Source organism: Dermochelys coriacea, chromosome 1 (assembly GCF_009764565.3).
Source record: "Dermochelys coriacea isolate rDerCor1 chromosome 1, rDerCor1.pri.v4, whole genome shotgun sequence".
Lineage (NCBI taxonomy): Eukaryota > Metazoa > Chordata > Testudines > Dermochelyidae > Dermochelys > Dermochelys coriacea.
This window is the reverse complement of record NC_050068.2, coordinates 96183597-96202145: the sequence shown is the minus strand read 5'-3', so window position 1 is coordinate 96202145 and position 18549 is coordinate 96183597. Positions and strand designations below refer to the sequence as shown.

The 18549-nt window shown below is 40.2% G+C and overlaps 1 protein-coding gene across 7 annotated transcripts in view; it reads left to right on the top strand.

Annotated features, from left to right (window-relative positions):
• The window catches only part of ABCC4 (ATP binding cassette subfamily C member 4), a 199697-nt gene that overhangs the window by 158315 nt on the left and 22833 nt on the right, over nt 1-18549 (top strand). For 6 of the 7 annotated variants that reach the window (XM_043504664.1, XM_038420547.2, XM_043504669.1 and 3 more), the window contains 3 exons: nt 3118-3207; nt 3652-3824; nt 8416-8521. In XM_043504664.1, coding sequence (XP_043360599.1) covers nt 3118-3207; nt 3652-3824; nt 8416-8521 — 369 coding nt within the window. The remainder of the gene's footprint in view (nt 1-3117; nt 3208-3651; nt 3825-8415; nt 8522-18549) is intronic. The other variant, XM_043504666.1, reaches the window with a different exon arrangement.

Below are 18549 nucleotides of genomic sequence, written 5' to 3'. Positions count from 1 at the left end.
ATACTTGGCACATTACAAGAAAATAAAAAGAAAACACATTATCTTCTTACATTTTTATTGTACCACATTCTGCCATAATCAATACCTTCATAATACTCCAGGAATGGCCTTAAAAATTAAACACATAATCATAAAAGGCTTAGGTCCAAATTCTACATGGACTTTCTACACCCTCATGCAGGTCCATGGACAGCAGTAGGATTAATGGGGTCTTAATCAGGGCAGGATTTAACCTTTAAGATGTGTGATGTTTTTAAAAAAAAATCATATCATATAAACAAATGTTTACTCTTTTTAAAAATATATATATATAGATTTAAGAAACTCTGGTAACAAGTCAGATATTTCACAGTCCTCAACAGCATTATGATGGTTTTTTGGGCTCAGATATCTTGTGTATAACACCAAGAATTACTGACATCCTAACATTTCCTACAGTCTATGATTCTCAGACTGTGCCATCTCTGCTTGAATATCAGTGGCATTCAGGGCTGTTAGTAGGGAATTCTGGGGCAAAATCATGTCCCTCTTGCTTTTTTTGACTTGAAGATCAGTTTGTGGCATTGGGCTAAAGCTTAGTGGTTCAGTGCTTTCCCACTTCTGTTGCCATAACCTTTTGATTTCCTTCAGGGCCTTTGGGTAGGAACAAACTTATTTCCTGGTCTTTTCACTCTCTCACGCCTCTTCTCCCCTTCAGAGCAGCATGGAGATCTTTGCCTTCTGGGTCTTCCAGTGTAGTGCCTCCCTGACAGGTCCCTCTACCTCTTCTCTTCATGGTAAAACTGTCCAGAAGACACCAACCAGAGACCAAGCAGTGTTCATCTAATGAGGCAGTTCTGTTTAGCAGCTCAGGAGAGCTTTGCCTGTCCACAGTTTGTGGACACTTGCTCTGCCGAGGGGAGAGGCTCTGAGTTGGACTAGTTTGAGAGGGTCTGCCTCCCATCAAGCCACAATATATTCCACACTGAGAGAGAGAGAGAACACAGAAAGGAAGGAATAACTTGATTGGCTCACAGGAGGAAGAGTACAGGCACCCAATGCCTGTTCCAGGAGTAAATCTATCAAACCCAACCCCTCTCCAACCAGTAATAGTTCCACCTAGATGAGTCCTACCACAAATCTTTAAATAGGACACTTCTCGTTAGGCAAGGGGCAGGCATCCCTTCCAGCTTCAAGATGAGGGCAGGGAATTTTAGAGGGATACCTAGGCATTTCTTCTCTTGGATGAGGATCCAGAGGGTGACTACTTCTTTGCAAAAGCTGTCTCTATCCCAAGGAGTAAAAAGAGCACAGCTATCCCACCAGTGCCTTAATAGTGATTTTACACACCCACACAGTAAAAAAAGGAAGAATGAAAATCTAGCAGGTATGGGTCCCCCTCACCAGATTCCAGTCCCAGCTCATCAACTGATGAGGGGTGCTAGAACATGATAATCAAAACAAGATGGGGGGGGGTATTGAACCCTATTTGCTCAGTAACTCCATAGGCAGAAAAGTGGGGTGGCCACAACTGAAACCCAAGAGCAGAAAGGTGATCAGTCCTCAGACTGCAGATCAGAGGCTGCCTTTCTCCTAATGAATGAAGGAATAGGAACACTTGTCCAAGGGAAAAATGTTTTAGAAAACAAGCTACAACATTTTAGTAAATTCAGGAACCAAGGATGTCATCACATTCCTGCCTGAGGTCTGTGCAGTGGTAGCAGCCCTAACCCAGGGTATGTTTAATCCCTCCATAGATTGGACTAATAGTATATCCTGGCTGTCTTCAGAGGGAGCATTAAGATGCCAAGAGCAGATCTGAGGAATTCCTATTGCCTCAGCTGGGAGAATAGGCCATAATCCTCCTCCTTCTCACTCTTTGATTCCCTCCACTGGCTCATTGTATTTCACTGTATACAATTCAAGTTTCTTAACCTCCCCTCAAGACTCTTTACAACTCTTCTCTCCTTAGTCATTTGCTCATTCTTATCACCCCCATACCCTGTGCTCTGCCAATTATGTCGTCCTTTAATGCTCATTTGTCTGCTTCTCCTACAAATATCACCAGACTTTCTTCCACACTGTCTGTAATATGGAATTCCCTCCCTGAACTAATCCATACTTCTGCTCCTTTTCTGCTGTGACACCTACAAGAATTCAGTCAGCCATGGCTAAGTTAAAAAGAAAATTCAGATGATTTGGAACCATCAACTCGGGCATGTATCTAGCCTGTGTAACTGCATGTTGTTTTCTTTGCCACCCTTGTCTCACTATCCTGTTCTCTCCCTTGGGTTGTCACACTCAATGGGTTGAGTCTTGTTTGAAATTAGAGTGTAAACTCTATGGGGCAGTAATTATGCCTTGCCATCTGTTTGCCTAGAGGTGCCCAAATTCTCTCTTTGTGCTACTGAAGTACAAATATTAGTATTAACCATCATTAACAGATACATGTGTAGATGTAAATGTTGCAGAAAAGTTGTGAAATCTATTTATCTTTCAGATTCTTTAGTGTTAAACTTGAAGGGTTTCTCCAGACTGAAATAAAACAAAAATCCCAACACCTTGTATTCTACCTCTTGAGCACTTGAGTCTTCCCCTCTGTCTGTGCCTTATGTAGGTAGGGAGCACGGTTTCAAAAGCACCCAAGTATCCTAGGAAAGTAAGTGCATTGAATTGATCTTCTTGTTGTTGCTCGTTTCCGCTAAGAGTGTCAGTGGATTTAATTGTCTAGCTTGTAAATATACTATAAAGTGTTGTGGTGTCAAGAGTAGCACAGATAAGCCCGTTCAAGTACAGACAGAATAAATTGTTGGATATATATCGATTTTGTCAAATACCTGTATGTGTTTCGTCTGTTTTATTAAAATATCTTCATGCAGGCTTGTTATGCATTTATCTTATTTTATTCTTCAACATGCTCCTAATACACCTCTGAGTTTTCTTTTCTTTTATTACTTCTGATATAAAAAGAATCGCAACAATTTTTTCCCTTGCATTGTACTAGGGATAATTTGTTGTTGTACTACATGTATGTGCTATGCATGCTTCAAATCAGCTTTACTGTGTTTAAATTCTGTATTGCAGTACGAAAACTAAGTGTATATAAAAAGTAAAATGTAATGTTTCATTGGTTTGTAGGAGCCCATTCTGTTCACTGGAACTATGAGAAAAAACTTGGATCCTTTCAATGAATATACTGATGAAGAGCTATGGAATGTCTTGGAAGAGGTAATTCCAAATATCTAATCATTTGTTCTAATGTTTACATGTAAAACAACATTATTCATAGTGTTTATACATATTAGGTTTGAGCAGGTTTGTTGGATTACATAAGGATATGGCTGACAGAAGAAAGGAAAACAATTGTGGGGTGTATAAATGTATATAAATGTCTCTGTATATAACATTGACCTGCTGGATCTTGCATTAATATTTTTTTATCATTCGGGATGCAGGTTTGATATATTTTGATTAATTAAAAATGGATTTTTAAACAGTTTTAGACTTAACTCTAGAATTGAATTACATAGTGTATGTATATGAGTATGAAAGGTAAATCTTACATGCTTATTGTTGTGTAAACCATAACAAAAAATAGGCAACCTAATCACAACAACAATATTTTGTTTAGAAGTGAGTTACTCATCTTACAGTACGTTGGCATATCTACAGGTTCAACTGAAGGAGGCTGTGGAAGAACTTCCTGATAAAATGGAGACACAGTTGGCAGAATCTGGATCTAATTTTAGCGTTGGTCAGAGACAGCTCGTGTGCCTTGCCAGGGCAATTCTCAAAAAAAATCAAATTCTGATTATTGACGAAGCAACAGCAAATGTGGACCCAAGGTAAAACACCAAAGGCCAGAGTAAAATGAATTATCCTGTTTGTAACACGGTTGAGGTACACAGAGGTGAACTGAAAAGCTTCAGATCTCGTGCAGCCTGTGCTGGGGCTTGCGTTCTCCTGAACGCTGACGGCATCACTAATGCCTAATCAGAGCAGGCAGACCAAACGCTGTACATGGCTTAAGGGGTTCGATCATGAAAGCCCCCCTGAATGCATCCTAAAAGGGGATAGATACAGGTTCTGTCTCTGGAAGGAGAAAAATATCCTTGATTTCTCTGCGTAAAGCTATTTATCCTGCAGCAGCCATGGATAAAAGACTCCTTTTGGAAATGCAGATCAGAACTGTCAAGATAACCTCTTAGAGAGACAGAATGGATGAGGCAATGTCTTTTATTGGACTAACTTCTGTTGGTGTCTCTCTGATACCTTAGGACCGACACAGCTACACTGCAAACAAAAGATAAACTCTTGAAAGACTTCACAGAATGGAAAGATTCTAAGGCCACCATGATCCCACAAAGATGAGGGACCTCATGATGAAAAAGTTAGGCATAGTGTTGAGGTCTGTTGATCCAGGAAGGGTATCCTGTGCACATAGTGACAAAGACTAGCAAGGAAAAACGACTGCGACAAATAACAAATAATATTTATTAGTTTTCATTCCTTCCAAATGCTCAGGATGCTATTCAGTTCACACAGTGGGTTACAGATAAAACCCATTAAATAGAGATCAAAATCCTAAGAGATCTTCAAATATCATAGGAACTACAAAATAAAGTAGTCTTTAAAGCTCTTTTGAACACTGTTGGGAATCACTAAAAGAGACCGTATTTTCTGAAAACTCTGCAAATATGCTGCATCAGTTTGAGCTGAACAGATAGTTCCACCAAACTATGGTTTGAGAAAATCCAAGGACAATAAAACAGCAAGTCCTTCAAATAGGTGCATTTAATATTTTATACATCATCAAAGCAAATTGTAGTTCACTCATTGGTCAAAGAATTGATGCTATTTGTTCATGACTGGTCATTCAGTCACTTTTTTGCACTAGCTGCAATCAGTAGAATTGCTTTGATATTCCAGTATAAAAGGAGTTACAATAACCAGTTCCGGATGTAAAAAGGATCTGAACAGCATTAGTGAGAAAACTTGCCTGTAGTATTCCAGCGTGCTATACTTAATATTATTATTTATTTGAATTACCACAGCACGTAGGAGGTCTAGTTATGGAACAGGACCCCATTGTGCTAAGCAGTGTACAAACACAGAACAAAGAGACAGTCCCCATTCCAGGCGGCTCACAATCTGTGTATAAGATTAGACAAGAGATGGATATAGACAGACGGCAGAGTACAAAGAAACAATGAGACAGTATTGGTCAGCAGGATAGGCAGAGTTCTCTGCACACCAGCAGCCTGATTGTTGTCAAGCTTTTTGTAGGCATCATGGCAAAGGAGAGTAATGCTTTAATCATGCAAGATGATCAGTGCAGGTGGACCTCCTGTGAGGATCAACTTGCGGGATTGGGGCCTGTTTGGTTTTTGATTTGCTCACTGTAGGTCACTTTCGAGTGGCAATGATTGTAGTTTTCCTGAGGAAAATTAAATTTGGGTGCTAGCAGAGAGAGAAAAGTTGACCGAGGAGTTGTGAACATATTGCCACATGCAAAATCAACAGATTTTGTGGCCATTTCTGAGGAGGTAGTACAAACCCTTGATTTTCTCCAAGAAGTCAGTCATTCTATACAAAATACACAGTTACTTCCACCACTGCAGTGCTGCATATTGCCAAACTGTTTTAGTACTGTGTGAAAGATTGGTAAGATATGTCATGGTCCAGTGCTGGGAGAAGTTACCCTTCTGTATCAGAATGCCAAACTTCAAAAATTTAAGGGCTGTGTCCAGTGAAACCCTCCCAACTGCAGTTAACTGTATCTGGTTTACCTATAGTAAGTCTATAATTCTGGAAGCAAAGTATCATTGTCAGTTCTTATACTGTTGATAGCAAGGTGGCATTCCTCTTTCCACAGAAGAAACAGGCTATTTTATTTTCACTTGTATTTAAAAAAAGTAAAACACCGAGCATTAGTTGACATGTGCTGCAGATATATTGCAATAAAGTAAATGTTTACTGATAGCAACCGTAAGCATTACAATGCAAGTGATTGAAGAGGTATCAGCTTTAATTTGGAGTTTCTTCTTTGAGTTGGTTTGCACTGCAATCTTTACTACCTTTTTCTTAACCTCTTGGGCGTAGCTATGGTGGTGGACTTTTAAGCAGTGCAACCTAATAGTATGCCCATCAGGAAATACTGCAATCTATTGTCAAATAGGAAATTGTCTAAATATTGTGACTCTGTCCTTGTCTCCGTGTGTCTTGCACTTCCTGGCAGATTTTGCTAGCCTCAGAGGCTCACTGTGAGCCCTTCTTTCTCTAAGGGCAAGGATCAAAGCCTACTGAGCCATTTTCATCATAAGCCAGCAAGGAAGGTGAGGGGAAGCAACCCTCCATTGCACAGTCTCTGTTGTCTCCCAGTCTCAGTAATTAATCAGGGAGTTTTGAGGGAGGGAGCCTGGGCCCGCCCTCTACTCTGGGCTCCAGCCCAGGGATCCTAATAGTAGCAGCTAAGGTAGCCGACTTTTTGAAAATAGGACTCGTACAATGCCCCCACAGCAACCCCCACTTCCTCAATATCTATGTCAGCGCCTTACCTCAGGTCCTTCTTCCTTGCGCCTGAAATGGTTTGTACTACTCAGTTCCTCCAACAGCACAGTTTTCTCCTGTAGCTCCTGACACACGTGCCCAACTGACTAACTGGGAGGCTTTTAACTAGTTTCAGCCAGCCCCTAATTGGCTTCAGGTGACCCAACCAACCTAGCTATCTTCCCTGCCTCTGAAAAGATCTTAATTGGCCCCAGATGTCTTTATTGACGTAGAGCAGCTGCCATTTACTTATCCTGGTAACAGGGATTTGGTTAGCCTGGGGCTAATATATCTGTCTCCTACTACTTTTCTATAGTCGTCACAATATGAAAGTTTACCTAAGCCTGGTGGTCTAAGTATTTCACATGATGATTGATGGAAATTTAGCACAATTTTAGCTTTTCTTCATGGTCATGAAGTTGGAATTTTTATCCCCATGAATAAAATAATTCTGTAGTAGTTAAATGATTCTTAAAAGTTGTACGTGAAACCCTTGGCATTAGAATTAGAAACTATATGAATCACTTTATTTCCAGTGTTATGTCTTGGAAAACCTCCAATAATTGAGACTTGTGAAACTTTCTGGAGAGTTTACATCCCTTTTTCATCCCCAGATAAATCTGTCTGCATGAAGTTTAATTAAAATAGGGTTGGGTTTCTTTGTCAGCTACCATTATTTGGTTAACATTCAGATCAGGTTTTTGTTTTCAAACATATGTGAAGGATCGGGGCTATAGTGAAGCTGGCCCACAGAGGTGCCTGCTCCCAGTGCGAATTCTCCCTGAGGAATGGCAGAGCCTCTGCTACTTGGCCTCAGTTTTCCACTGGGTGGGTAGTTGTAATTCACATTGGAAATGGCATTTGCACTCAGTCAGCCCAGGCTCTCTGGCTATACCCATTTTCCAGTTAAATCTAGGAGGGGCATTTTTGAGGCTGTGCTTGCTTCCTTCCTGCTATTGTTAAAGGTTTCAACTGTTACTGCTTTCAATCACCAAACCCCCTTTTCCCCTTCCCTCCAGCAGACTCTCCTCCAGAATTTGAATAACCTTGGTGTGAATCTGTCTCAGTACCTATCAGTGATAGGTTCTATATTATTTTGTAACCTGTGCTGTTTTAAGTAATTTAAAGTAACTTTTTTCTAATTAATATGGTTAACTCTTCTTTTGGCAGCCTCACTTTCAGAACTTTTTGAAACTGCACATACACGCAACCATTGGTTTATTATTAGTGATCAAGGCCCCATTGTTTTAGATTTTGTCCAAAATATAAGCAAACATGGCATCTGCCCTGGAGAACTTACTAATAAAAGATTCAACAAGAGAATGCAACAAACAATAGGAAGAAAGGGAGGACAAGGATGATGGTCAGAACGTGTGGCTACAAAGGCTGACAGTGGGCACAACTTGAAAGTTCCAAATCGTTTAAACTTTCTTTTAATTGTTTTCAGAATTTCTTATTAAGCTGTAACTCCTTGTGCTCCCCTAGTGCCCCTCTCAGTAAAAATGATTGAGCTTAATGACTGTCCTTTTTAAAAAAAAAAAGTTTCCCCCTCTCTTCTATATAGACCATCCCCAATCACCCCCCTATCTAGAATTATTGGAGAGGAGGGGTGTACATAACGTATCCTCACAACTGCTTCAGAGAGTGGGACCTTTTTCTCCCCTGGGCTTCTGTCTCCCAAGTGACTAAGAGATTGTCAGGGCCGTCTTGGATAGCAGCAGAGAGAATAGCAAGGATTTGTCTCTGAGAAGAGGGCAGAAAACCTGTTGGTTATGGATTGAATGATGTTACAGTTATCTACAGTACAATCACAGAACTTTTCTGCAGTCAGATCATTGTTCATGTAGATCTCTCACTTCCATTTCCACTGCTCTTCCTGTGTTTCAGAACGGATGAGTTGATTCAAAAGACAATTCGTGAAAAGTTTGCCCAGTGCACTGTGCTGACCATTGCACACAGGTTGAACACCATTATCGACAGTGACAAGATTATGGTAAGAAAGTTAACAGCATAGGTTCAAGTTCCCTCTAAATACTACTGTCATAACCATACAGCTAAGGGTAGCCTAGAATTCCTCCTTACCTGTAAGGGGTTAAGAAGCTCAAATAACCTGGCTGGCACCTGACCAAAAGGACCAATGGGGAAAGAAAATACTTTCAAATCTTGAAGAGGGGCTAGGGGAAGGTCTTGTTGTGTGTGTTCTCTTGGGAAGAAGAGAAGCATCAGGTCAGAAAACTCCTTCTCCTTTAAACCATCCTAAAAGTCTCTCATATTACAAAAATTGTAAGTAAAAGCCAGGCAAGGCGTGTTAGATTATCTTTTGTGAATTTTTCCTTTGCGGGAGAGAGGTTTATTCCTTTTTTTTTTTTTTTGTAACTTTGAAACTAAGCCTAGAGGAAGTTCTGCTGTGTTTTTCAATCTTTTGTTACCCTGTAAAGTTATTTTCCATCCTGATTTTACAGAGGTGATTTTTACCTTTTTTTAAATAATATCCTTCTTTTAAGAACCTGACTGATTTCTCTATTGTCCTAAGACCCAGGGGTTTGGGTCTGTGATCACTTTGTAATCAATTGGTTACGATATTATTCTCAAGCCTCCCAAGGAAAGGGCCTATAAGGGCTTGGGGGGATATTTTGGGGGAATAAGAACTCCAAATGGTCCTTTCCCTGATTCTTTGTTAAGTCGCTTGGTGGTGGCAGTGTACCCTCCAAGGGCAAAGAGTTTGTGCCTTGGGGAAGTTTTACCCTAAGCTGGTAGAAATAAGCTTAGGGGGTCTTTCATGCGAGTCCCCACATCTGTACCCTAGAGTTCAGAGTGGGGAGTGAACCCAGACAACTACCATGACTAGCAGCTCATAGAAGTTAGGGATAGAAAAAGACCTACTAGATCACCCAGTCCCTCTCTCTGCTGATTCAGCATTGTACTCTAAAGTCAGGGTCCCATGTACTCTGCAGACATATACATTAATTAAATACCTTTCATTGCCATCTCCTACTCCCCCTCAGCTCATAGCTGAAAAAGACTCAGTGAAGTGCAATCCGCTGATTATTTTTCAAGAGGGGATATTTTTGCTGTGCTCCCCCGGCAACCTGGCTGCAGTCCCTGGGCTGTGGCTCCTGCAACGTTGTTTAGCCTGGCTCAGAAAATTCTTCCTCCTCTGTGTTCTAGGGGAAAGAGGGAGCTTGCCAGTAGCTTTAGCAGCTCCTTTCCTCAGCTTGCCAGTGCTCAGTTGCTTTGCTGTTCTCCAAACAACCCCGCTTCCCAACCTGTACTTCTGGTACCTGGTCTCCCTCCATCACCCTTATCTCTGCCACAAGCTCCCACAATCTTGCTTCCTGGATGCAAGCTGGACATTTTAGGCTCCTAGGCTCGAATGTTGCAGGAAGGGCTTCGAAGTCCTGGGAGACGTAAAACAAAATGTCAGGCACCTGGCTTTAGTAAAATGCTGAATATTTTGGAATATGCCAAATTCTGTATCTATAGAATTGTGGACCCTGATTGAGATGAATTAAACAATTCCCAGCTCTTGGGGTTGTTGTTTCAAGTTTTTCTGCAGGGTCAGGCTGGTATTACTGCATTGGTTTATGCTCAGTTAACTTCTTCAAGGTTAATTTCACGAACATAAAGGCTAACATAATGTGTCTTATACAGGAACAGATTCTGGAGATTAATTTTGTAACAAGAATTTAATTCCACAGCCATTGCATGCAAGTGGCCCTGCCTACAGTACATGAATTAGTGTTTCCCCAAAGAAATGTTCCATGTGGTGGTGGGACATTCCATCACTTCCCTTGAGAGATTATTCAACAGCAATATGAGAAGAGTTGTATTGATATTTTATGTATTTTCTTAATTTCATCACATTATAGTATGAATACTGCCTTGTACCATCCTGATATAACTTTTCCTCCTTGATGTCTTCTACACCATTCAAATATCTCCTCTTTTATAGTCACCAAACCAAACTATGAATACTCAAGTGAGCCATTTAAGTCTTTCCTTGTAAGTAAGACCCTCCAAATTTCTAATTATTAATCACTGTTGTTTCTGTTCTCTGAACTTCCTCCAATTTGTAAGGATCTTTCTGGCATTGATTTGTATGGAGCTGCAAACAATATTTCATGTGCAGTTGTCTCAGAGCTATGTAGAGAAGGACCGTTGCTTCCCTGCTCTGTCATTGTTGTGTCTGAGCAGTCTAAATTTGTATTGGCCTATTTTGCTCCCATATTGTATTGCAAACTTGTGTCTAATTTGGTCCCTTGTTCCGCTCTGAGTCTTCTAGCCCTCTATCAGAAGTACTGCTTTCCAGATTATTTCCTCCCATTGAATATCTATGTAAATTGTATCTCGGTTTGTTATTTGCTCCCCATGTTTCTTCAGTCATTTGTGCTGTCTTACTATAAGAAACTTGAAAACTGGATATAGATATGGTACATCAAGATGGAGGTCAGCATGATAAGAGAATGGAATGGATCATCATCATTATTATAATCATGTTCCCTTTACACCTCTGGAAGCAACGAAGCTCCTCATTCCTGTCTGTTTCTGTCAAGTCTTTCAATGGTTTCCCAGCTGTGCCCCAGGTTTTTCAGCTTGGCTTCCACTGCTTTTCGCCATGTTGTTTTGAGATGGCCTCATTTTTGCTTGCTTTTAGGTGTCCATATTATTGCTAGTCTGGTGATGGAATCAGTTTTCATCCGAAGCACATGGCCAATCCAATCCATCTCCCACGCCTCCTGGCAACGATGGCGCTCATGTCCTCTTGGCTGCACTGTCAACTGAACTATGCACAGTTCTTGGTTTGAGACTGATCTGGGCCAAAAGATATGGAGCCTTTAATCTCTTGTTGATTGGTTTGATAGTAGTCAATGAAAGCAACTGCCAGTTGTTTAATGGTTTACTAGGTGTGAATCTGTCATCTCAGCTCATTTCTTAGGTTCTGATTATGCAGTTGGTAGCTCACAGTAGACTGCTACTCTTGTACAGATCTTCAGTGAAGTTAATGCAACTCTGCATGAGCACAGCTATCCACCCATGTGCTATTCATTGTGAAATGAGGGCCTTTGTGGGCACATACATCACAAAAAGCAACAGTAGAAATGACACAAGAGGTCACACTTATGGTTCAACAGAAGGGTCAAGATTTTACAGAGCTGAAGACTGATATACACTCTCCCGCCAGATGAGGATGATATTAATAGAACCATCTTTATTAAACTTTTTCTCTCATAAAAGCTGAAATAGGGAGTGTTTTTATTCTGACTAGATATTTTTTCCTTTTGGACACCATAAACACATTTTAAACCAATAGTCAAGGATTGTAATGGTTGTGTGGTGTGTACAAAAATGAAGCATCTGTGCCTATTGGTATTCTGGAGCATCATAAACATTAGGCTATGACTTGAGAGATTATAGTTTACTGCTGGCTAGTCACTTCATAAACATTGTCATAATAAGTCATGCAATTGCAAGTGCTTAAGGTGCAATCATTAAGTATTCCTTCACTGGTGAATACTTCCCCACAAAGACTGATGGATCTGGTTTTGTTTACTATCACTATGTTGAACAAAAGACTTGTTTGGAACCTAATTAATACTGCAACCTAATTAATAACTTTGTTTATATGTTGGCTATCCAAAGGGATTTCCACTGGTTTTGGTTCATTAGGCACCATTAACATGTTAGGTTCAGAATGCTGTTTTATAAAGATGTTTTCATGTTATTAAACATGGTACAGTCATAATGATAGCTACTTAATTCTTTATTTACTCATTTGCTATAAAATACTGAAGCAAGATAGACAAAATCTAATGCATATCTAGCTAGATTACTTACTAAGTTCTAAGACTTCATTCCTGTTCTGTCCCCAGCAAAAGCATCACACAGACAGACAGACCCTTTGTTTCTCCCTCCCTCCAGCTTTTGAAAGCATCTTGTCTCCTCATTGGTCATTTTGGTCAGGTGCCGGTGAGGTTATACTAGCTTCTTAACCGTTTAAAGGTGAAAGGGTTTTTCTTCTGGCCAGGAGGGATTTTAAAGGTGTTTACCCTTCCCTTTATTTTTATGACAGCCTCCCAGTGGTCGAACATTCCAAAGCCCTCCTTACACCACCACCGCCTGAACCATCTGTTGATCATCATAATTTTGTCTTGCCTTTGTTCTCCTTCTCTAGTCTGGTAGTTAGGGCACGCAGCTGGGAAGTGGGAGAACAGCAGAACAGGGACTTGAATGTAGGTTCCCCCAACCCAGGTGAGTAGCATAACCAATGAGCTAAACAGTATGGGGGGGGGGAGGGTCTGTCTGGCCAGAAATTCCATCCTGGACCTGAGAAACCTTTTGAGATTAACATTTCATCAAAACTGGTACATTTTTGCAAAATGTTTGGATTTCAGTGAACCAACATTATCTGATGAAAAACTGTTCTGTTGAAAGTAACCAGACCACATTTCTAATTGGAATGGGGGACAAGTTGTTGCTGGTTTTTGTTTAATGCTCAAATATTTAAATGGCTAGATTGAGTTGGCTAAAACTTTCAACAATATTCATATTTAGGTTGAGTCCAAGCATGAAAAATTTTAGATCAAGGAAATTTGAGAAAGTCATGAGCAAATATAAAAGTTAGGTTAGTGTAAAAATGGTAAATCTTCTATTCACACCCACTATAAAATCTGTTCTATTTTGGAAAAGGAAAGTAGCTTAACTGAAAGAGAAAAAGGAAGAACAGAATGCTTTTTACCCAACTACAGACAGAGTTGGCCTTAGGAATTGTTTTAATTCTAGTTTGTTCCATCCCTAAAGCCATATTTCTGGTTTCATAATGCAGGTCACGCCTTAAAATTATCTCCACTATATCTTTCTTAATTACAAATATGTTTATCAAAACTTCAAACACTTGAAATCATTGAGAGAAGAGTTGTATTGTGTAAGGTGATACTTTTCCAACACAGTCACATCAATGAGTAATAATATTTTGCATTTATACAGAACCTTTCATCTGCAAATTTCAAAGTTCAGTACAAACATTAATTAATTACACCTCAACAACCCCGCGAGGTAGGGAAGTATTCAGAGTTATTGGAAAAGACTTGTTAGGTCAGGTCATCTAACCCATTTCCTGTAATAATAATACCATAATAATATTCTTCCCATGTTACAGATGGGTAAATTGAGGGACACAGAGATTAAGGGACATGCCCAAAGTCACAGTGAGGCATCAGCAGAACTAAAAATACTCGAGTCCTGATGCTTTTCTCTGCTCTGAACCCTGCATCATGCTGCTTTTCTATGAGGAAAGCCTTATAGGAATCTTTGAAGTGCTAAGAAATATTTGCCAAATTTCTGAATTAAAGTGATGTTTCCCTCCTGGAGACTTTATCATCACCGGAATGTTTCTTTGATATGGAAATTGTGTGTGCAAACAATACTTCATCTTCTAATTTAAAAAAATGTAGTTCACCATTCTGGTAAAAGGGAACTTCAAACTTATGGGGAGTGTTACTTTGTTGTACAGAAAACATGCTTTGATTACATCCTGAAATGACTAATATCCAGACAGAAAATGTAAAAGTACTGTAAAGTACTTCACAGCCCGGGCTCAAGAGTTCAGGCAGCAATAAGCCAATATCCATTGTTCTGTTGGGAAATGCTTAGACTCAGTCTGATCCACTCTATTTTATAAGAAGCTGTTATACCAATCTGGCCTCATGTCCGTTTGTAAGTGCCAAGCAGAGGTAACAAAATATAACGTCACTTACCCTACAAAGGCCATGGAGTTTTTAAAAGCATGAGAATCAAGAAATGATACTGTTGAAGGAGAAACGAAGAGTGACACATGTTATGTGTTGTTGATGTATTCTCTTTAAAATGGTGGATCCATGTGTAGAGTTGTTCTTTGTTTTTTAAATTGAAAGCATTTGCCAGTTTATATTGAGAAACCATTGAAATTTCTCATTAATCAAGCAATTTACAACTGATTTTTTAATCTATTGTTCGTGTGAACTAGAGTTGTGTTCTCTGTCAAAAGTAATTTCTTAAGCTCTCCAGTGAATCTCTTTCATTCTACTTGTCCCCATGTTTTTTGTTGTTTTTAATGTATTGTGTCCTTGGTAAAGTTTATTCCAGGTTCCTGTATATTATTGTGCTTATCTTGCAGGTATGGATGAGCGTACTAGTTTGAATGGGGGAAACTGGTAGATAGGATAAATGCTGTGTTAGCACCACTCTGAATACAATGGGTTACAGGCTCATCTTTTGCTTTTTGTATTAATGGAAATCACTGGATGTCGTTATTATAGATAATCTTACAAGTTCTTTTAGTTGACCGTATAGGCAGTTTGATCTTGTAGAAAAGTGTGCACTTAGTTGCAATGCAGTTTCTTGTAGAAGCTGAGCATATCACCAGGAAAGCTGATTCTCTCTGCCCAAGTGTTTCTGTCTAGAATCATTTATTGGTGGAGAGCTATTGCCTAAAGGACATACTCACTCCTGCAAGCATTACATGAGACAGAAGCCCTGCATGTGCAAAAGCTGGCTGACGTAGATGGTAGATTTGCTGGAACCCAGCGTGAATTGGGAAACCATGAAACATCCTGAGGAGCAGAAGTTATTCAATCTGCATGCACAACTTGAAATCCAGAAGCAGAGAGAACTGCAATGAGGGTATAAAATGTATACAATAATATATAGTAAAGCACAGAAAACAAAGAAGCATCTGATCTTAGAGTGATCCTGGATCATGAACTGATCAACTGGGTAATGTCAGTGGGAAACATCACAGTTCTAGTGCCATTGACACCAATCAAAACAGATGACCTACTGAAAGAATGCAAAGATGTTTTAAGGTTTACAGAAGTTATTTGGGGGCAACATTTTCAAAACTCCCATCCGAAAGTCAGGCTCCTAAATCCATATTTAGGCATCTGAATAAATAACCTTGTTGTTCAAAAGTACTAAGCATCAGCAGCTTTTATAGAGGTTAGGTTTCTAGTTTTGAAGATATTGGCCAGGGAACACCAGATTAAGGTCTAGATTCCAATAGGTCTCAGAGTACGTACCACGGTCCAAGAAAAATCCCACTTGTACTGCAACACAAAAATCAGTCAGTCAGCTAATGAAATATTGAAACTGGAACATGTAGGGGTAATTGTCAAAGTAGGTGATCCTACAGAGAAGGTGATTGAACTCTGCAGTGGTAGAGGAGAAGCTGCACACAGGGGAGCTACAGCTGTGTGCTGAGTTCTGTGACACCTGAACAAGGGAATCAAATCAGACCATTACCAGATGCATACGTCTGATGAAGTGACAAGTACATTCTTGGGATACTCAGTTTTCCACTGTCTGAAAGGCAAGGTTGGAAAAACAGGAAAAGAAATTCAATACTTATCAATAGAGCTGGTCGGAAAAATTCTGACAAAATGTTCTATCATCAGAATTTGCCAATACATCATAATCAAAACATTTTGTAGAAAGTGTTTAGTTCTGACAAAATCCTGCTGGAAACCAGGCAGAATTCCAGCCAGGTTGCCTCCTCGTAAGTCTTCCTGGCATGCTTCTGAGGAGCCTGAGCTTCCAGGTTCCGAGCTACTTTGCAACCCACCAGGCTCATGAGTCCTTAGCAGCCCAGGATTTCTGGGTTCCCTGCTCCTTGGCAGCCCACCAGGTGGGCTATCCTGGAGCTGGAACTTCCAGTACAGCTGGGCTGAAAATTGGAACAAAACCAAATTTGGAAATCTCAAAATTCTCCACAAAATGGATTTACCATTCTCTAGCCAAGTTTATTAACCATGTTTACTATCCCACAAGGGAGAAACTTATTTACCTGCTTACTCTTTGGTATTCATTCAGCTCAAGAAGCATTTCAAAAGGATTAAAGCTCTGCAGGGCTTTGTGGGGTTGCAGTCATTGAGGAAGACATCTTGATGGTTGTGCTTTGTGTTGAGGAAAACAATGTTGAACCATGTGCTATGCTCCAGATATCTGGACAAATGTATTATCAAAACAACTGAAATAAAGTATGTCAGTCACATTCCCTTAGCTGAAGGTATCAGGCCTGGCCCAGCAAACTCAGCAGCAATCTCTAAAACGAGACAGTCAGAATCCTGCTGAGGTTAAAAAGAAAATTGTTGTTTTGCCTTGCCAAGTTCAAACCACACCTCTCAGATGAGTTGGCACCACTGAGAGATCTCCTAAAGAAAGAGTCAGACTAAGTTTCAATAGGATGCCCAGCAAGGTTCTGCTGTCACCTAAATGAAATAATTGTTAATGCAAGCACATTTGGCTAAAGCAGTGTCTTCACATGGAAGCATCGAAGTGAAGACTTGGATTTGAGTTACTGCAAGAAGTGAATACTGATTCATGCATTCAAGTCTCTCATCTCCACAGAAATAATCTATGCCCAGATTGAAAAAGAAATTCATGCAGCTGTGTTCGTTGTGAGCACTTCCATCAATACAATTTGGTGGGGGGAGAGGACAATGGAGTCAGATCCTTTGAAGGCAACCATGGGCAATAAAACCCTCATAGCAGCAGCACCAGACTAAAAATAATGCTTCTTTTTGCTCCTGAAAAAGCCAACATTATTGTTAAACACCGACCAGAAAAGGACACACCAGTTACTGAAACCTTAAGCATCTGACGAAGTGGGTATTCACCCATGAAAGCTTATGCTCCAATAGTCAGTCTATAAGGTGCCACAGGACGCTTTGCTGCTTAAGCAGATAGTTTCTGGCATAACATGGCAATTTGCAAGAGTCATTTGAGCCACAAGTTCATTGTCAAGCATGAAAGCGGCTGAACTAAGGGTCGCAACCAAGCCAGGTCTCCATTTATCTACATCGAAGAAAACTATCATTGCTGGCTGGTCATAAGAAAATGTTTGTCACAGTTGTTGGAGTTCTGGACATTCTGTGAGTAGCTAGTAGTTATCTATGATCTGACTCCTACAGGTAAAATATTTGTGGTTTCATGGTCACTGAGCTTGGAAAGGACACACTGTGATGAAGTAGTGCATGGCCCAAGCTTTGCTGTTTGGTCTCTTAAAAATGGACAAATAGAAGAAATGCTAAAGCTTGTGCTGCTGTGAGGAACCTTCAAATGAAACTCTTGGAAGCATTACAGAGTAGTAGCCGTGTTAGTCTGTATTCGCAAAAAGAAAAGGAGTACTTGTGGCACCTTAGAGACTAACAAATTTATTTGAGCATAAGCTTTTGTGAGCTACAGCTCACTTCATCGGATGCATCCGATGAAGTGAGCTGTAGCTCACGAAAGCTTATGCTCTAATAAATTTGTTAGTCTCTAAGGTGCCACAAGTACTCCTTTTCTTCTTGGAAGCATGTAATCCCTTAACATACTGTCTTGCCCATGGCAGACCTTTGCACGCTGTATAGTGAAAACTACATGAATCTAGTAGTATATTATAGATGTTGTTTTGTGTTGCAGAGACTGAAGAATGCAAAAACTTCCACAGTGGCTGGTATACATAGACATCTTTGCCCAGCATAGAATACATGAGGTGTTGGTATCAGACGATGGCCACCAGTGTAGGGATTTCAGCAGTTTGCACATGGCTATGATTTTTGTTATGCCATAATAGCTAGCCACAGATGTCTGCAATCAAATGGGCAAACAGAAAAAGAGTAGACTGTTAAGCACCTACTAGTAAAGGTTGACAAGAGTGGAGGTGACTCGTACCTTAATTTTTGGGGGTAGAGCAATTTGCTAATTGATGGTAGCATGGTTAATTTCCAGTGAGCTATAATTTAAGACTAAGCAGACCCACCAGTCCAGATGCTAGAACAAGACTACTTAAGCATTACTTCTCCCCCAGAAAGTGGGGAGAGTGTGTATTCAGAATCCTAATGGTCAGCAACATAGTCACACCACAGTCCTATCTGGACAGTGGAGAAATGATCAGGGGTATGAAAAGAAAACTGTTCAAATCAAATGAAGTTAAAGGTGCCATTGTGCTTGGTACTGTACGGGGGTGTGTGTGTGTGGGGGGGGAATACAGCAAGTGGTATGCGA